The 21,328-nt window shown below is 36.8% G+C and overlaps 1 protein-coding gene across 16 annotated transcripts in view; it reads left to right on the top strand.

Moving 5' to 3' along the window:
- TRUB1 (TruB pseudouridine synthase family member 1) overlaps positions 1-21,328 on the top strand; it is a 63,526-nt gene that overhangs the window by 12,191 nt on the left and 30,007 nt on the right. For 15 of the 16 annotated variants that reach the window (XM_074233596.1, XM_074233594.1, XM_074233592.1 and 12 more), the window contains 3 exons: positions 689-741; positions 3,953-4,004; positions 11,895-11,993. In XM_074233596.1, the coding sequence (XP_074089697.1) occupies positions 724-741; positions 3,953-4,004; positions 11,895-11,993 (169 nt within the window). In that variant the 5' untranslated portion in view covers positions 689-723. Of the gene's footprint in view, positions 1-688; positions 742-3,952; positions 4,005-6,120; positions 6,428-11,894; positions 11,994-21,328 lie in introns of those variants that run through there. The other variant, XM_074233581.1, reaches the window with a different exon arrangement.

Below are 21,328 nucleotides of genomic sequence, written 5' to 3'. Positions count from 1 at the left end.
TAGTTGAATATGAGAGAGGATAAGTCTGTGATCAGTCCAGCACTCTGCACCACAAATTGTCATTGTCACTCACATCCTGTCTGTCTTCTCTTTATGATCACATAGCCCAATAGATGACAATATTCCCTACAAGGATGCATCCAGGAAGTTTTATTGCATTTAGGTAAACAGAAGACAGTGTTTGTGAGGTCAGTAGAAAGTGATTATTGCTGTAACTGTTTCCAACTCCATTCCTCCCAAAGACTCCCTGCCATGTCTGATAATCTGAGCCTATTCTAGCATTAAAGTCACCTAGAATCATATGCTTGTCCTCTTTTGGTATGTTGTTGATAAGGGTCTCCAGGTCTTCATAAAATTTCTCTTTAACTTCATCAGTGTTTGTCATGGTGGGAGCATAAGCACTGATGATGGTGATGTGGCGTTTTCCTGGAAGTGGCAATCTCATTGTCATTGGCCTGTTATTCACTCCTTTTGGTAGACTTTCAAGAATGTTGACTAGATTAGTTTTGATTGCAGTACCTACCCCTACTTCATGGCATTCCCTTTCACTGTGACCACTCCAGAAAGATGTGTATCCAGCTTGGACTTCAGTAAGCTGGCCTTCATTTGCCAGCCTTGTTTCACTCAGGGTTGCTTTTTTGGATACTCTATCTTCTGAATTCTCTCACAAGAGCTGTTTATCTTTCAGGTCTATTGGATCTTGTGTTGTCTATAATTGTGCACATGTTCTATGGACTGATGGTGAGTGGACTCTTTTATGAAGAAGTTTTTGTAGATTTTTTTGTGACTCGACTGCATTGTGGGATTCAGGTCAGGTTTGGGTAAACAGATGATTTTTAGGGCACCTTTTCTAGCCCCTTCTTTGCATCAGGAGGTGAGCAGTGTCATCTTTAAAAGGGCTACTCAGTCACCCAGGGGCAGATGAATGCCTCTGCTTCTTTCAGTGGAAAAATGACCCTATTGCTCTGGGTAGCCTTTGTAGAGGGTTGTGACTACAGCTCCCAGTGTATCCACACCTACTGCTCCATCATTTGCCTGTCACCACAGGACTTTGAGGAATGAAGGGACCTTTTGTTGTGTCCATAAATTGGATTTATGTAAGGTAGAGCTGCATGAAATCAACAGCCTCACTCTCTCTTCCAAAGTCATCATGATCCAGCATAGCAAGACAGAGTCAAGACAACTGGTGATTGTTCTAGATGCAGTGGATGACCTTAGCTTCTTTGATATCTGACCATGCTCTAAGCCTTCCACAGCACCTGCTTCAGCTGGCTTCATGGGTGTGTTGGAATGGATTTTTCTCCTCTCTCCATTCCACCAGTAGATGACTTCACATGCTTGGGGTAGATACCCCCCCACTACTCATTGATGATTTGAGACTCCCTCAGTTACCCTCAACCTGATTTAGCCTGCCTGCTGAAACAGTTTACTGGGATTTGGCTGCTGTGCAATGTCCACCAGTGAGAGTTAAGTGACTCAGGTGGACTTCAAAGGTGGAAAGGAAAAAAAAAAGGTGGAAAGGAGCCCTCACACCCTACCCCCGACCACAGGCTAGTGTTAGACAAAGGTGAACAGTTACTTATTTACCTGATATAGTTTGAGGGGTATTAGAAAAATTCTCCTGCTCAGAAGCATCTCTTCCACTGCCAACATGGTACCTTATAGTTCATTATTAGAACTTCTATCAATCCTCTGTATAATTCAAATCCTTCAGGTCTTGAAATAAGAATATATTCACATTAACTACTTTATGGACCCAAGTCCATAGTGTCAAAGTTTAATAAGTCTCTAAGCTTCTGTATGTCTGATATAAAGAAAAACTATCTTCTCAGCTTCTATTTGTTATAAATTTGAGCACTGTTTATGTATGTAAAAATGCCCATCTGCCATGTCAAGACTTGCTTTTCTTTATTTCAATGTTGACTTGGCCTATGTCAGTGCTATATGATCCACTTTGTAATAGCATCAATAAATTCCTTTACCTGGGTCAACAAATCACAAGATAAGAGTTATCTTGGATGAGGAAAGAGAACTCTGTGAATATGCCCTCTTCAGTCTAAGTGGGATTCTTATCAATAGGAATTTGAAGTCAATATAACTTATAAGAGGGTCATAATGTATAATTATGTCACCAAATGAAATTTCATTGGTTGTCTTAATTTTATGACTCTTTGTCTTTCTGTCTAAATATATCCCCAAATGTAAATATATCCCCAAATTTTGTATCTTTAATGATGTCATTCTACCTATAAGATTTTTTTGTAAAATCCTAGAGAATAAAACTTCATGTTAAGTTAACCTTTTGTTATTTCATTTTTAGCTTAAGAAAATTAAGGTTAACAATAGCAACAAAATAAAATTAGATATTTTTTCTATATTGGTTACTCTTTGTTTCTTTATTTAAGGCAATGGGGTTAAGCAACTTGCCCAGATCACACAACTAGGCAATTATTAAGTGTCTGAGGCTGCATTTGAACTCAGGTCCTACTGAGTCCAGGGTTGGTTGCTCTATCCACTGTGCCACCAAGCTAGCTGCCCCCATTTTTTTGTTTCTTTCATAACATTGAAAAATGTTTCATTTTCATCATATTTTGTTACACTACCAAAAACTATTAAAAATATTGTAAATTCAGTTTGTAAAAAAAAGGCAGCTCATATAAGTTTGGGAAATGGTTTGTTTTCCTTCATTTTAAATCAGCAGCATCTGGTATTTGCATAGATACAAGTTAGGGAACAATTGTCTAGATGAAAAAACAAATACAGCCTATACATTTATTCAATCAAATTTAATGTTTAATTTTGTCATTGTCATGTCCAACTCTTTATCACCCCATTTATGTTTTTCTGGGTAAAGATACTGGAGTGATTTGCTACTTCCTTCTTCAATTTAAAAAGGAGGCAAATAGGGCTGAGTTGCCTGGGGTCACATAACAAGAAAATATCTGAGGCCAAATTTAGACTAAGGAAGATGAGTCTGACTCCAGGTCTGGTACTCTATTCACTTCACCACTAGCTGCCCATGTTTAATCCTACTTTTTAATAAAATAAAAATAGTTTGATTTATATAAGAGGCAGCATGACATGGTGGCCTCTGAACCAGGAGAATTTGGCTACTACCGCATATTGGCTGTGAGATCTCTTAGCTGGACACGATGACTTTTTGCCCTTTCTCAGTAATACTCACACTTTGTGTTCAGAAAAAGTGCCCACTTGTCTCCTTTGGCAGTTTTCTGTATGTGACTCCAAGAAGCTGTGGCATGGGCAGCAACCACACCCCTCTTAAACTGTCTTGTCTGATGGGCTAAATCAGGTTGAGGGTAATGGTTTCAAACCAATAGTTAGAGGAATGTCTTCCCTGAATATGTGAAGACTACCCCTGGAGGGATGGGCAGATGAAAACAGTTTGTTCCATTTGCCACCAGCTGAAGCAGGTGTTGTGCATGTTTAGAGCTTGGTCAGACATCAAGGAGCCAAGGTCATCTACCATATCCTGGGCCATAGATGATATAGCCCTGACTTTTGTCCTGCCCTCTAGACTTGAATGAAATGTGAATATATAATTCCATCATAGGGACAATATCCCTTTATTTGCATTTTGCAACAATCTCTTAATTTTTGTAATTATATTGAGAATAAATTTCAAAAAAACCCCCCAAGAAATCACCAATATTGCCATTTATAACTGCTAGGAGGAACAGGAATCATATTCATATTTTCCTATGACGAAGACAGTTGATTTACTAATTCAAAGTGTGTTAAGTATATAGTTTGACTCTGTGGCAAATTTTATACATTTAAAGAAAATCTAGTTTTGATTCCTTCCCTGATGTCCCTTTCAACTCTGTTTCAATTACTCCCTTAAGCAAAATAACATTTAAAACAATTGCAATCAATCCTAGGTTACAGTGCTATAATCAGTCCTAGGTTAATTGGGTTTTTTTTCTTTTTTTAGGTTTTTGCAAGGCAAACGGGGTTAAGTGGCTTGCCCACGGCCACACAGCTAGGTAATAATTAAGTGTCTGAGACCAGATTTGAACCCAGGTACTCCTGACTCCAAGGCTGGTGCTTTATCCACTATACCACCTAGCTGCCCCCAGGTTAATTGTTGAGGATAGATTTCTTTCTATTGAGATCCCCTGATGTTTGTTTTTATTTTCCCCCTCGTATAAGGTGTACACTATTAGCAGTACAGTTAAATATCTTAAATTGTTCAATCTTGTCTGTCTCTTTGGGATTTTTTTATGCAGTTTTTTCAGTAAAGATACTGGAGTAGTTTGTCATTTCCTTCTCCACAGTCCCCATTAGAGTATTTTTTTTTTTTTTTTTAGTTTCTTTGCAAGGCAATGGGGTTAAAGTGGCTTGCCCAAGGCCACACAGCTGGGTAATTATTAAGTGTCTGAGGCTGGATTTGAACTCAGGTACTCCTGATTCCACGGCCGATGCTCTATCCACTGTGCCACCTAGCTGTCTCCCAGTTAGAGATTTGAAGAAACCAAGACAAACAAGAGGGCTGAAGGTCTGATATATACTTACACCATTCCCAATTTCTAGTTCCAAAACTCACTGAGAATAAAAATGCAGAATTTTTTCAGTCTCTTTTAGAGAGCTATCATGACTAATGCCAATTTTAACCAAAAAAAAAGAAAGAAAAAATATAGGATTAAGGTACAAAAGAAGAAAAGTCTTGTATTTGTATTGCATATACATCAAAATATTCCAGTCTCTGTCTATCAGTGACTTGATATAACAATGCATTATATATGGGATAACTCTCTGGGAAGAGACAGAGAAGGGATATTGGAAGATATTTAGGGAAATGTAAAAAACAAAAAGGGAAAAAAAAGTCTCCTGAAGACATCAATAAAAACTTATTTAAAAACAATTAATTAGAAGGTCCTGAAAGTCTTAGTGCAATTCTAAAGTTTAATAACTTTATTAAATGGCATTAAAAATCGTACTTTCCAGGAGGAGCCCTTGGGGGATTCCCCCTTAATTCTAGTGCTTTCCCTCTGTTGATGTTTCTGTTTATAGTTTCTTTTGTACATTGTTAATTGGGCCTGGTTTCCTTTATATGATTGAAAAATCCTTGAGGGCAGGGCACCTTTGTTTTTTTGCCTTTTTTTATATCTCCAGCTCTCATAACAGTAACTGTTATAATTCATTGGCTGAAATAGTCAATAAATAAATGTTTATTGATTGATGTGGGCACCCTACTTGTTGAGTTCCTCCAGGCTTTTTCTTTTCCCCATATTATTCCCAGCACATAGTGCCTGTCCTTTTAATTAATGTTTATAAAAGAAAACTGCCCTTTGGACAGAAATGCACAGAATCCTAAGGGTACACAGAACATTGGGGGAATGTTTGTCCCCCCAAATACAACAGCCTATGTCAGCTTCTCTGCTCCAGTCCTTAAATTTTAGTCTTTTATTTTTAATTTTTATATTTTTATATTTTTAAAAACTCTTATTTTTAACATTTGAAAAAAATTTTCCCCCCAACTATATGCCAAGGTAGTTTTCATCCATTTGCAAGTTTACAATCGCGCCTTTTTCTACCTTCCTTCCTCCCTCCCCCACCTCCAGCCAACAATATGATAAAATCAACATTCTTCAAAAACATTTTTTGTGTTCTAAATTCTTTCCCTTCCTCCACACTTCCCACCATCCACTGAGCAGGCAAACAATAAATAAAGTGTGAAGATTCAAAGTGGCCCCAAATCAAACGATTTAAAGAATTCAAAAATAAGTATGCCAATCGCCTTTTGTTTTGGGGAGGCCCTCATTTTTGAGTAGTTTGTTCTTTATTTTGTTATTAGTTCATTTATATGTTGTTTTAGTATTAATTCATTTATCATAGTGATTGTGCCGCTGCGGGGCATCTTGAGGGAAAAGAGAGGGGGAGCTTTTCCCACAGACCGGCCCGTGCGTTTTCCCGCCACAAGAGGCCGGGAGCGCTTTAGACGTCGTGGAAGGGACTGCAATTCCCGGCGCTCCTTGCGGCCGACCCCGGCTGTCCCCGGAAGCAAGCAGCGAGGTCTCGGGCTGCGCACTACAACTCCCAGCAGCCTCCGCGCCCTCGATTCCCTGCCCCCACCCAGTTTCTCCAAGCCCCGGACTTCAGTTGGCCGCGGACGCGTCGCTCCCTGGGCCGCGTCATCAGCCCGCGCTTCTCCCTTGAGGAAGAGGTTTCGGTTGGAGCGCGATGGCCACCTGCGAGGCGGTGGCGGCCTCGGCGACAGCGGCGAAGGCGACGGGCCGGGCCGAGGAGGCGGGCAGCACCGGGGCGGCCGCGGTGGCGGCGGCCGGGGCCGGCCGGTCGGCGGCGGCCGCCAAGCTGCTGTCCCTGAGCGGCGTGTTCGCCGTGTACAAGCCCAAGGGCCCCACGTCGGCCGAGCTGCTGAACCAGCTGAAGGAGAAGCTCCTGGCAGGTAGCGCGGCCGGGGCGCGGGCGAGGCGGCGGCGGGCCCGGGCCCACTGCACCCCTTGGCCCCGGCGCCCAACGCCAGCTCCGGAGGACGGAAGCGCCCGCCTGGGCCCGCGGGCCGCTGTGGCTCGGACCCCGCGCTCGCACGTGGCCCGCGGAGCCGGCACCGGGGAGCCCCCGCCTGAAGGAGCCCCGAGTGTAGACCCCGGCTCCCCTCCTTGCGGAGCGCGGACTCGGAGGCTTGTGCGGCGCACAGCTTTTTCCCTTACTTTTTTATTTTGAGTTTCCCCATTTCCCCCCATTCTTACTTCCCATCCCCGACTCCCACCTGAGGCAGTTTTCCAGTCGGTACATTGTTTTCACTGTGATGAGAGAGGAAATCGTGTCCTTAAGGAAGAAACAAAGTAGAAGAGATAGCAAGATCAGACTATAAAATAGCAGGTTTTTGTCCCCTAAATTAAAGGGACTAATTCTTGGTTCAAACTCCTTGCTTCTTTCTCTGGATACAGACGGTATTCTCCATGGCAGATAGTCCCTGGATTGTTGCACTGATGGAATGAGTCCAGCGACTGATATTTTTTCATGGAATTTTTTTTTTCCCTTTAGGGTCAAACCCGTGTTGCACCACATAATAATAATGTTCATATTATTCTGCCATTTTTTGTTTCATGGAACCTATCTTTTTTTTTCTGCCCACATAAACACAATGGCTCAAACTCTCCGTCCCCTGTTGCACAATATAGTCATACTGTCCATATCACCGTATAGTTCCTTACCAAAGCACTTTGGGAGAGAATAATAACTGCTTTCCTTGAGATTATCCCCACAATAATAGCCGACATTCATATAGCGCTTAAAGGTCTTCAGGGCACTTCATATATATACAGAGAGCCAGGTTATCATTACCATCTTCTACAGTTAGCATTTAGTTTGATCAACCACAGTGGGACATGATGCTAATTTATCTGAGATCATTTTGGTCTTCCATAAGGAACCATCTATAGTTAAGCAATTTGAGTCCCCGCCTGTAAAGTGCCTGGGTTCATGCAGATAGTAAGGTGAAATTTGAACCCAGGCCCCAGCACTCTTCATAGGCAATGAATGATAAGTGGTATCCCATGTGGATTCCATCCCATTTAATAGATCATCATGGATTTATCTGTATAGTTTTGCAACAACTTCTCATGGTAATGCCCATTGTTCAGATTTGAGATCCCTCTACAGTCTGCTTCCAAATTATTCTAGTCTTACTAGTGGTTAGTAGATGTTAACTTAATACATTTCTGTGTGCTGAATGAGGAGAAAGACTGAAGAAAGTATAGGGCAGTCCTTGTCCTCAAAGGTTTTACATAATCTTTGAGTTGAAACATTGAAGAGACCAATTTAATCCAATCCATAGCTGACCAAGAATCCCCTCTCTAGTATCCTTGACAAAGTGGGACATCTACTCTGCCTGAAGATTTCTACTAAAGTGGGACCCAGTATCTCCTAAAGAATTCCATTTCTCTCCATTAGGTGTTTAAGTTGTTTTTTGCTTTTTGTGGGGCCTTGAGTTTAAGTGACTTGCCCTCTCAAATCACACAGCTAGTTAAGTATTAAGTATCTGAGGCCAGATTTGAATTCAGGTACTCTTGACTCCAGGACTAGTGCTCTATCTACTGTTCCACTCCAGCTGCCCCTGTGCTTAAGTTTTTTGAGAGCCAGATGCATGTGTTCTTCATTTTTATGCCCTCTGCCCCTGGCATAGTACCTATGTATTCAGTTAATATTTATGGACTTATGTCCATAAAGTAGGGCATCCTAATGGAACTAATGAAGTCACCTTTGGAATCAAAGACCTGGATTCAGGTCCTGTGTCTGATACATATTAGTTGTGTAACTATAAACAAGTGACTTAACCCATCAGTGCTGCATTCAGTGATCTTAAACATTAAGTTGGAATTACCAGTCTGTGTCACTGAAGGGAGTTTCAGTATTGGAAGTTTCCCACAAATTTGAAATCACAGTCCAGATCAAAACAGAATAGAATGTGATAAATGTATGAGGTGTTAAAGTGTTTCAGAGGGAGAAATTATTTCTGTCTGAGGTTAAGAGGATCATAGAAAGCTTTATGGAAGAGATGATACTTCATAGGATCATAAATTTAGAACTGGAAAGGATCTCTGTCTAACCCTTTCATTTTAAAGATGACTTAAGCTGTGGAACAAAGATTTAGTGACTTGTCTTGGGCCAGACAGGTGGTAGGTGGAATACCTAAAAGGGAAACTAGGTAGTCCTTTAAAGCAGAACTTTGAAGGATGGGTATGATTACAGTGATAAATGGGAAGGGCATTCTAGGTGTAGGAAGTAGTGTGAACAATGGCAAAGACCTCGGAAAGCATTTGGGTTGTCTGAACTTTACTAGAGTATGTGGTGGGATTAAAGTAGGATAGTGTAATGGAAAGAAAAAACCTGATTTCATGGCCAGGTTCCAACCTTTACTAGGTATGTAAGATTTTAGGCAATTACTATATTTCATGGATCCTCAATTTTTCCTCTGAAAAATGGGAGAAAATACTTGTACAAACCTGTGTGGTGAGGAAAGCAATCTGTAAATTTTAAAGAGCCATATAAATCATGTTCTTAGGATAAGGAATAAGAAGAGGCTAGGTAGGTGATTGTCAATTGTTGTTTAGTTGTGTCAAACTTTGTGCTCCCATTTAGTGTTTTCTTGGCAGAGATTGAAGAATGGTTTGCTATTTATTCTCTAGCTCATTTTACAGTTGAGGAAACTGAAGTTAACAAGGTTAAGTGACTTGTCTAGTAATTGCACAGCTAGTAAGTGTCTGAAACTAGGTTTGAACTCAAGATGATGAGTCTTCCTGACTCCAGACCTCTTCCTAGGCAGTTTTAAGTGGTATCCCAGTGGCCACCTGGAGGTCCTTAAATGTCAGGCTGAGAATTTCAGACTTGACTTGATTCTTTAGGTAGTGAGAAAATAGTTGAAGAATTTTGAGCAGTAATGAGGACTAGAAAGAACCTAAGTATCCTGACTTCCAGGAGTCCAGTGTTCTTTTCAGTACCCTTCTTCCTTCCCTTTGAAGGGAACTCTTGTTCACAATGATCTTCCAGCCAGTAGTATCAGAGTTGGAACTTAAACTTGTTTGCAGAGCTTCTGTTTTAATTTCATGAATTTAAGGTTGTTACATCTTTCATGCTCTCCTAAGTCATATTTGGTTAAGAATTCTCTCACCAGTGCTTTTTCTTCTTCTTTTTTCTTAAATTCTTATTGGCTTCTTTTGACTTTATATATCATCTGCATTTCCCAGTATATTTCTTTTCCTGGATATCCATCCAGTTGATATGATGATTGATCTGGAGAAGAAAGAAATTTCAGAAGCTATCTAGTCAACCTTCCTTTATAAAAAAGAACAGTGAGGAAAAAACAATTCAGCAAGCAGAATTAAAACAATCACATTTAAAGTAAATAGAGTTCCAGGGTCCTTTCTCTTACAAAAAAAAGGGGGGGACGGAAGTTTGTTTTCATCTCTGGAATTAAAAACCGTTATAATTGCACAGCATTTAGTTTAATTTATTTTGTTGTTATCCTTTCCTTTTATATTGTCTTTGCCTATATATATATATATATATATATATATATATATATATATATATATATATATATATATGGTTTCCCTGGTTTTGTATTTTTGTAACTGACACAGGCATTGTATCAGTTCACATAAGTATTTCTTTCCCTGCATCAATATTTCTAATAATTTATTACAGGGCAGTAGTGTTCGATTACATTTATACACTCCAAATTGTTTAGTAATTCTTCAATTGATGAATGCCTCCTTTATTTCTAGTTTTTGGCTACAGCAAAAAGTGGTGTAAATATTCTGGTGTATATGGAACTTTTCATTGCTTTTGCATCAAATTGATGAAGATGGTAAAAGAGAGAAAGAGTCATTGTTAGGACTACAACAGACCTAGCATACTAATATACTATTGGTAGAGTTGGGACTTGGTCCAAATATTCTGAAAAACATTTTGGAATTATGAAAAATCAATTGTATCCTTTCATCTAGACATTCCACTCTTGGATTTATACAGTACAGAGGTCAAAAGCATAAAGAACCAGAATATTTATAGCAGTACTTTTTGTGAAAGAAACTCAACACAGGATAGAAGCCTGTCAGTTGAGGAATGGTTGAACAATAATTAGCATTAGCCTGGGGGATACAAAGGTAAAGAAAAACTAACTTAACCTCAAGATTGTGTTTTCCTGGTGAAGTCAACATATCTGAAGACGCATTTTAAGAAAGTATGTAGTTAGGAAGTCTATCAGTCATTCACATGTAAATTAGAATTATTCTAACCCATAGCTGAATCATTTGCACTGATAATTTTTTGATTATTTAGGGAAGGGAGGTAGATACTTTGGGAATCTGGAATTTTTTGGGTTTAGAAGAGAAGTAGGTGGAGGACTTAGGTCTTTATTAAGATATTAAGCACTTGGAAATTTGTGGAGAAGGATATTAAGAAGTTGAAACCATCAACGCCATCAAAGAAACTTTTTCAGGTTTTCTTTTGAGACTGGTTAAAAAAACCATGTTTTTAATGAATTTAATGAACCCTTTCTTTTGTTACTCCAAATTCAGGTGGTTCTAATAGAACTTGGCAAATTTGGCAAACTCAGCCTTTCATTGTTAATTGGTAGTATATTAGGGAAATTCACTTAATAGGGGCAATTATAAATTGGCTATTTTCTCTGATATTATACCAGGCTTTTGTAACCGATGTTGGAATATATTAACCATATTATTTCAAAAGAGCATTGAAGTTCAAACTTGTTCATAGTTGTATATGTGTTAAATAGATTTGAGGAGGATCTGGAAACCCAACAACTCTTTGCAGCATTGTTTTTTTAAGAAAAAATGTGTTCCCAAGTTCAAATAATTGATTTTTTCTTTTTGCAAGGCAATGGGGTTAAGTGACTTGCCCAAAGTCACACAGCTCAGCATTAAGTATTATGTCTCTTGAGGTCGGATTTGAATTGAGTACCTGCTGTATACAGGGCTGGTGCTCTATCCACTGGGCCCACCTAGCTGTCCCTAATCAACTGATTTTACAAGTGAATTTTTGGAATATTTTTATTTTTTATTTTTATTTGGTGGACTTGATTATTTGTATATTTATTTTACAATTACATGCAAAGATAGTTTTCAGGATTCATCCTTTGGCAGGTTTTTGAGTTCCACATTTCTACAACCTTCCCTTCTCACACTATTCCCATAGTAGCAATCTGATTAAACTTTTTATTGCATTATACTCTTTTGCTAATGGTGTTATTTATATTCTTGTTATAAGTTAATTATGTGGTTTTTTAAAAATAATAATTTGTTTTTTTTTTAATGGGGGGGGCTATCTGGCATTATTTGAAGATTCAATGGGTGATTACTTTTTTCCCCTTCATTTTTCTTTAATAGAAGCTGGGATGCCTCCTCAAGATGGTAACAAGAGGAAGAAACAGGCATTAAAAATTGGTCATGGAGGAACTTTGGACAGTGCTGCCACAGGAGTTCTGGGTAATAGAAATAAGCAGCATTTTAATATTATTTCAAAGAGAAAGTTGTTTAAAGGAATTTCATTTTAATAACAAAGTAGATTAATTTATTTTAGAATTTTGTACAACTTTTGTCACATAAGATACATGTTGCTTTTTTTTTGCTTAAAAGCAGGAAATAAACTAGATTGAAAAGAACTAAATATTACCACTTGTTTATAAAAAAATGGGCCTGTAAAAATGATGTAGCCTTTTTTTCTACCTATATACAGTTTTTTAAAACTAAAAATCATTTTCTTCAATTAGTTACTACTCTGTAGCAGGAGCCATTTAAAGCTTTTGAAAAAAGTTATTTTCTTTAAAAGATATGCTTCCAGGGCCAGCTAGGTGATGCAGTGGATAGCGCACTGGCCTTGGAGTCAGGAGTACCTGAGTTCAAATCCGGCCTCAGATACTTAATAATAACCTAGCCGTGTGGCCTTGGGCAAGCCACTTAACCCCATTGCCTTGCAAAAAAAAAACTAAAAAAAAAAGAAAAAAAGATATGCTTCCATTGTGAACATTATTTGTTTAGAGAAGGCAGTAGAATTTATTGAAGAGGAAAATCATTTTTATTTCCTGTTTTGTTTTTTGGTATTTGTTAGTTAGGCTTTTCAGTACATGTCTGTGGCTTGACAAAATTTGTGTGTGTATATTCTAAGCAACTAAAACCAAAAAACCCCCTATAAGTTCAGTGCCAAAGGAAAGTAACATAAGAAATAAAGCAAATGTATACTATTCAGAGAAATAAAAAATTGATGACAGAAACAGATTTTCATTGCTCTTTAAAAATATGATTTTGTACTTTTTAAAAATTCTAAATATAGTAAAAAAATTTTTCTTTGAAGATGAAAATTTTATTCTCATTTTTAATTAACCTTTCTATACTAGTCAGTTTAGAATTTCCTCTTACTTCAAAATTTAAATTAAACATCTGTTTCAAATATAATTCTATTTATTAACACAGTTTCCTAAGTATCAGTCACATGAGGGCATTGCTAGGATGCAATCAAAGTCAATGGAGTCTTAATTTTTGGATGATTTTAGGAAGAATCATTCAGAAAAATAATCAAGGTGAAAACCCTGAAATGATTGGAAAATCTTGATGGATATATTTTCACAAGTTCAAAATTGTTTATTTTATCCTACTATCATATTATCCAAGTTAAAGGGATGAAATGGGATGAAAGCTTCTATTTTAGCTTAAATTATTTCCATTTCTCCCATTATGCAGAAAATTTGTGATATATATGATTCACTTTATTTTAGTCAATTAAAAAAAGCATTTATTAAGCTCTTACTATATGCCAGGGCCAATTCTTATGGCTAGGCATACAATGAAAGACAAAATCAATCCCAAGGCATATATTGAGTGTAAGCTGAGAAATTTCTCTCAAATTTTATCTTAAATGATAGGGGGGTAGGGTATGGATATGGCTGGCAAAGATTGTAGGTATGATAAGAAGTACATTAAAAGAATTGTCTTTTTAGAAGCCTTGAGATACAGAAACTTAGAGGTGGAAGGGAGCTCAAACATCATCTAGTCTAACTCATACCTAAGAAAGAATTTCCCTTTAATTATGTTTCCAAAAATTATCCTTTTTTTGTTGTTCAGTAGTATCTGACTCTACTGCCTCATTTGGGATTTTCTTGGCAGAGATACTGGAGTAATTTGCCATTTCATTCTCCAAAACAAGTGATTTATAAGCCCTTAAAAAAATTGTTTTTAATAAGCACTAATTTTTCTTCATTCTCTACTCCCACTAATAGAGGAGAAAAAAAAGAGGAAAATAACCCTTGTAAGAAATATGCTTAGTTAAGCAAGTCAAATTCCCTATTTTCTTTGTCAAACAATGAGTGCTTAATTAATGCACATTTACTCCTTCACCTAACCTTCTGTCAGATTGTGGATAGCATTCTTCATTCTTGATCCTCTGGAATCAGTTTATTACAGTATTGATCAGAATTCTTAAGAAATTCAAAATTGTAATTATTGCAATGTTGTTATGGATTAAATTGATCTCTCATTTTGCTTATTTCACTCAGAGCATTGGTTCATGGACATATTCCCAAATTTCTTTTTAACTGTGTTCTTCATCTTTATTTCCAGCACCATAGTATCCATTTCATTCACATACTTTAATTTGTTCAGCCATTCCTTAATTGATAGGTACTTTCTTAGTGTCTAGGACTTTGCAACCACAAAAATCTACTTCAGATATCTTTGTATGCATGGATCATTTTCTTCTTTCATCTTTTAAGGTATGGGTCTCATAGTGGGTCATACAGTATGCACACATACAAGAGCTTTTTGAACCTAGCTACAAAACATTTTCCAAAATAACTAAATTGATTCACATTTTCATAAACAATGATCTTTCCAACATTTGTCAGTTTATTTTTTGGTAACGTTTGCCAATCTGAGGGATGTGAGATGGAACCTCAGAGTTGCTTTAATTTGCATTTCTGTTAATAACTTGGAACATTTAAAAATATTGACTATAATATCTTGATTTCTTCTCCTGAGAAGTGCCTATTTATATTCTTTGACCATATAAATGGATCTTATACATTTTGAATCAGTTCCCAGATTATCTTGGAAGTAACACTTTTATCAGAGAAACTTGGTGAAAATTTTTTTTTCCTAATTAACAGTTTCCTTTCTAATCTTAACTGCATTGGATTTGTTTGTGTAAGATTTAAAAAATTTTATATAATCAAAATGGTCTTGTAATCTCATGTGGTTTCCTCGGTTATGAACTCTTTCCCCTCTCCATAGATCTAAAAGCTAATTTCTTTCATCCTCCTCTTAACTTGCTTATGATGTGACTTTTTATATCTAGGTCATGTATACATTGGAATGATCAACAAACTTTTGCTTGCTGAGTTTCTGCTTCTCATTCTTCCTCCTTCTGAACCTCCCTTGCATTTTGATACTGCCAGCTTACTCTCTCCTTGTGGATACTATCTCATCTGACTTGTGACACTGCTCTTCCTGGATTTTCCTCCTATTTGATCACTCCTTCACCTCCTTACTTGGACCATTATCCTTCATTTGCCCAAAAGATATGGTTGTCTCTAAAGCTCCATTCTGGGCTCTCTTTCTTTCTCTCATCAATTTCCATGGGTTAAATTATAGTTTCTATGCAAATGACTCCCAGATCTATGTATATACCTCTAGTCTTTCTCCTAAACTCCTTTTTTGCTGCATATTGCTAACTGTGCTGTGCATATCTGGCATGTACCTAGCTATTTATATGTTAACTTGCAAAAACATATAGAATATAAATAATAAATATAAGACAGAATGTAAGTTTTGAAAGGGCAGAAACTGTTTCTTTGCAGCCTCAGATGCATAGTGCCAAAGAATTTATCATCTGATGACTAATGTATTAGAGATGAACCCTCTGTATTTAGGTAGACAGCATAGTCTTTTTCTAGAAGCCTACTTCTTGGTAAGCTTTCATCTTGGTAGAACCTTGAACCCAGGGTTGTTCAGTGACCATGATGAAGTATCTAAGGACTTCTGTGAAATTTCAGTGTTTTCCTCAAAACAGAATTCCCAGAAAGGAGTCTGATGTGGTTTGACCAAAGCAGTTTAATCCAAGTTTGATTAGCACCTGCTCTCTGCAGAGCACTATTTAACTAGACCACAGAAGAAGACAGCCTCTGTTCTCATGGATTTTACAGCTTAGTGACTAGACTCAGGTTTAGCCTAGCATGATTTTAATTTCCCTTGTTCTAGATATTATGCATTTGTAGCTTTAAGACAGATTTGACTTTTTTGACCATATAAAAAATGTTTTTTTTACTGAAAATACAAATTCCCTTAAATATCTAATTCTTTTTTTAAAATATATTTTATTTATATATCCTCTGTATTTACATTGGATAGATTCTCCCCATGTCTCTCCCCTTTCTTCTCTCAGTGCCATTTTGTATGACAAATTTTTACTTTTGAAATTTATTTTATGAAAATCTTAATTTTTTTGAACCTGAGTAATTCTGTTTTATCCAGCTGGAAGTGCAGTGGCCACTCTTGAGGCTGATTTCCTGCACAGGAGCTTTGACAGGCTCCATTTTTGACTTGAACTGGTTTGAATTTTCTTAGGTAGCCTTGTGCTCCTATTTTTGCTTCTCCTTTGGTTGGACATACTTTTTCAGTATAGGACATTGAAGCTCTGAACCTCTGAGCTTAAGGGACCCATCATTTTTAGCCTATCTAGTAAACTGGAATTAACGGTATGCACCACCACACCCAGCAACAAAAGTTAAAAAAAAAAAGTGGAAGAAAAGAAAAACATTTTGTAAAATTAATCATCACTTTGAAAGTGTCTGGCATTAAATTCAGTGTTTTATTCCTCTACCTATGGGAGGGCAGGGAGGTAATCTAATATTCTTTTTGGAGCTAAACTTGTTCTTTATAATTTTACAATATTCAGTTCCAGTTGTTATGTGGCCATTATTGAGCTTTTCCTTTACATTGTTGCAGTCATTTTGCATTTTATTTCCTGACTCTGCTTACCTTACTTTGCATTAGTTCATGTAAGTCTTTCCTTGCTTCTCTGTTTTCTTCATATGCATCTTTTGTTACTGCTTAATTATATTGCATTTCATTGATGTAGGATAATTTGTTTAGCCACTTCACAGTTGATGGGTATCTTTGTTGCATGGTGAAAAGATTGTGGGACTTGGAGTCAGGAAGATCTGAGTTCAATTTTTTGTGACCCTTGGGTATGTCATAGAACCTTTCTTATGTCTCTCTTCAAAAAATGAACAAAGACTTTCAGGGTGACCTGCACTGGGGAGGGTTGCTACTGATTACTCTCTTTTGCAGGACGGAGTTCCTGAAACTGGAAGAACAATGAGAAGACCAGTAAAAAATATCTGCTAATTATTGCTATGATTAAAAAAAAGTTTTTAATGAGCAAGAGAATGCAAAGGCTGCAGTGCTGAAGATTGGAAAAAGGTGATTTTTACTGATGACATTCGCTTTTGTGTTCAAGATCATTGTCAGGAGAACTTTAGGTAAACTTATAAGAGCTGGATAGCTACATCAGACTCTAAAACATCTAACACCCCCCCTCCCCTCCCCCCAAACTGGAGACTTTGGGAATCTTATACCCAAGGAGAGAATGAACTCTGGTAAATATATCGATAATTAGAGAAGGAGAATTGTTTCAAAGTTATAGAATTTCCCTTATCACACCTAGACTATTGCAATAGCCCTTTGCTTGACCTTTCTGCCTCAAGTCTTTTCCTTCTCCAGTCTACCTTCATCTGATAATTAATCTTATTGAAAGACAAATCTGACCATATCAATTCCTCTCTCCTTCTCCCCCTGCCCCTAGTCTCCCTTAAGTAATCTCTAGTGGCTCCTAATTAACTTCAAAAAGAAATAAAAGATCATCTGTTTGATATTTAAAGTCCTTCATAACCTGGTGTTTTCCTACCTTTCTAGTTTTCTTACATCTTGCCCCCAAGTGTAATCCAGTGATACTGGCCTCATTGCTGTTCCTCCCATGAGACATTCCATGGCCCAGTTCACGGAGTTTTTTGCAGGCTGATTTTATGTCTGGAATTCTCTCCTTCCTCAACTCTATCTCTTGGTTTCTCTGGTTTCTTCCAGGTTCTAGCTAAAACCACAGCTTCTTCAAGAAATCTCTGCTAATCTCCTATAATGCTAGAGCCTGCTTTTTATTGATAATCTTCAGTTCATCCTTTGTTCATACATAGTCTGCATGTTTTCTCCCCCATTAGTTACTGAGTTCCTTGAGAGCGGGGACTGTCTTTTACCTTCCCTTCCTTTCCCTTCCTTAGCTCCTCCCTCCCTCTTCCTTCCTTCCTTCCTTCCTTCCTTCCTTCCTTCCTTCCTTCCTTCCTTCCTTCCTTCCTTCCATCTATATTTACTTATTTATTCCTCACTGCTTAAGAACAATTCCTGGGACATAGTAGGTGCTTAATAAATGCTTAGACTATTAGATTGCAAAGTGTTACATCATGTAACAAGTTACAAAAGGTTAAAGAATTTATAACTGAGAGATAGAAAGGAATGTATTTTAGTGGACTAGGAACTGACCTATTTGAAACTCGATTGAAAACTGTATTCACAGGGCAGCTAGGTGGTGAGGTGGATAGAACACTGGTCCTGTAGTCAGGAGGACCTGAGTTCAAATCCGGCCTTAGACACTTAAAAATTACCTAGCTGTGTGACCTTGGTGTGACTTAACCATTGCCTTGCCAAAAAAACCCAAACAAACTATATTCAAGGATTGATTAGGAAAAAGTGGACTTTGTCAAAAGTTTAATATCCAATATGATAAAAGTTAGGTTTCATGATGAAGAATTGAAGCATGTATTGTGAACTCAGTGCCAAATTATGTAAAACAGGGAGGACAACTTGGACATTGAATTTTTTAAAGTTGTAAAAATTTGTAAGGTTTATTGAGTTGAATTTAATTTTTTACTTTGCCTTAGTTGAATTGTACAACACTGCAAGTGCTTAATACATGTTTGCTAATTAAGTCTTGTCCTTGACAAAATTTAACTATCATTAGGGAATAGCTATATCTGATCTTAATAGATACAGCATTCCACTATTAATCTTTTTTTTTAACCTGTATATCTAGTGTGAAGAGTGTTCTGGATAGAGAAAAAATAAAGATTGCTTTGTAAATGAGATCACTGATTTTTTTATAGTGATTTTAGGATGTTAATATTTCACCCATTTTCCTAATGCCCCTTCTTAAAATTGAAGATCAGACTCTGTGTTAAGATGATGGTATTAACTATCAGCATAACTATTGATTTTGAAGTCTAGTGTTTTAGAGTTCATATAGTTACACTACCACAACAACAAAAGACACAGATTGATGTTTGAATTACTGTTTTAGTAGGAGGAAGTGTTAAATATGTATGGAGCAATGGAAATTTCACTTTAAAATGTTTATGGAATAATTTTGCTGACTTTCTCACAAGGCCAAAAGCTAAAGTTAATTAAAATTGAGCTAAATTTATGATGGTAAGTCTGAATCCTGATTTAATTATGAAGTTATTTCAAGTCACAAAAAATTCCCATTTTCAAAGAAGCAAAATTAACTTTACTTAAATTTTAAAAGAAATACATTTGTATTTAATACCTTCTTTGGTGTTAATAGTAGTGACTGTAAAATAATCAGATATTGTAACTCTACTTGCTAGTTTTCAGTTGACACTTCCTTTCAATATATGACTTTAGATTAGAAAAATAGGAAATAGAAATAAATGGATTTGATGAAAGTTTTTGAATGTAAAGAGCAGCATTTGAAAATTCTGTATAGTTAAGTTGTTTGTAGGGAGAGAGAAGTAGTTCTGTATTTGAAATTGGGAAAGGTAAAAGGCTAATAGTTTTTTTTTTTTAACCCTCAAAATTATCTCCTAGGATGGAGAGAATGCAAATTGGCAAAAATTTTGGATTCTTTCTCTCTATTCTACACTGTTAGCAGATTCATTTTCTTGCAACACCACTTACATATTTTGTCTTACCTGCTCAGAAATCTTTTGTAGCTTTGTATGATGGCATGATAGAATCTGTACTGCACATTTTGTGTTTAGTCTTTTCTGTAGCATGTTCCTAAACTACTTTTCCAGCTCACTGGACAAACTGGTTTATTCAGTGTCTTGTGAACTTTATTTCCCTTTGTTTTATAACATTTCTTTCTTTGCTTATTCAAATCAGTCTTTTAAAGCTTACATGGAAAAATGGTCTTCTAGAAAAATCAATATGACAGTGATACAAAGGAAGAATTGGGCTGCAGTGAGAGCAGAGCTTGCAGGCAGGTATACTTGAAAGAAGACAACTTTAATACTCTAGCCTTGAAAGAATGAGGACCTATATTAGAGTATTCTTAGTGTATAAAACAGAAATGGACTGAGGCCAGAGACCTTATAAAGGGATGAATTTTGGTTATTAGTTGTGGGAGTTATTGCAAAAAAAATCTGCGATAAAGAGAAACTGGGGCACAAAGGTCCAATCAATTTATTAACAAGGCAGTAATTGCTAATTTTCTCTTATTAGCAATTACTAGCCTTTTGGCTTCTCAGTAAGCAAAGACTCACCTATCAGCAGGTTTTACTACAGGTGGTTACATAAAGTTAATTGATGCAAAATAACCTAAGACTGATTAGTTTACAGTAGAGGTGAATAAGGTGGGCTTACATTTTATTAATTCATTAATTCATTCTGACCTGCAGTAGGGAGTTTCCAGAATCTATATAGCAATAGGGGAAAAAAGCAGAGTTGGAAAAGTCTCAATCTAAATGAAACATAATAGAGAGATCCAGTGCTAGGTCAAACCATCTGACCAGGTGGATTAATCTTTCACTTATTTTTTTCCTTTCCTTTTTGAGACAGAACTAAATTGTAACTCATGAAATTAGGGAACCTAAACTCTTACAAACTGCTGCTGAGGCCTATACAATTAAATCCAAATCTGATCCATAACTATTAATTTCAATGAATAAAATTCTTACCTATTAATCAGATTAGTCAATAATCTAAATTTCATGTAGGAGAGAAAGAAGAATGGAGGAATTATTAATTCTAAGGTTTTAAATCTAGGTGACTAGAAAAATGATGGATATTGTTGACAGAAATGGAGGGGGGAGAATTTTGATTTTCATCTAATTTGTCTTCTCTGTCAAATTGGTATTGCAAGGAATTGCAAGTGCTAGGTTTATTTGTTATTAAACCTATTTAAATATATTTTGTTGAATCCAACATGTCAAAAAATTGGAAGACTCTTTTCTCATGGCACTTGTTTCTCTTTATGTTTCTCATAAATCTGTTGTACACTGCTTATCTATATCCCCTTCTATTCTTTTTCATTCTTAGGTACAGTCATTGCCATTTCTAACACATTATAGTTTTGTCCAATTAATAATAAAAAGTGCTTGGGATATTAAATGTAGAAATTACCAGAGTTCCTTTCCTAACTAGGCTAGTGAAATGTGCTAGAATAAAATGAGTTGTTGCTTCAAATTGGAGAGCCAAGTGAACTCCAGCATACTTTTATATATGATTTATTTATGTATGGCCTCTAGATGGTGCAATAGATAGTGTAATGGTCCTGAAATCAGGAAGACCTGAGTTCAGATCCAATTTCAGAGGATTACTTACTAAGCTTTGTGACCCTGGAAAAGTCATAACCTTTGCCTCAGTTTCCTCATCTGTACAATGGGGATAGTAATAAAATCTACCTCTCAGACTCATTACAAAACTTAAATGAAATACTATTTGGAAAGGACTTTGCAAACTTTAAAATGTTAGATAAATGCTAG

Source organism: Macrotis lagotis, chromosome 4 (assembly GCF_037893015.1).
Source record: "Macrotis lagotis isolate mMagLag1 chromosome 4, bilby.v1.9.chrom.fasta, whole genome shotgun sequence".
NCBI classification, from domain to species: Eukaryota; Metazoa; Chordata; class Mammalia; order Peramelemorphia; family Peramelidae; genus Macrotis; species Macrotis lagotis.
The sequence above is the reverse complement of the archived record's forward strand: the minus strand, read 5'-3'. Positions and strand labels throughout refer to the sequence as shown.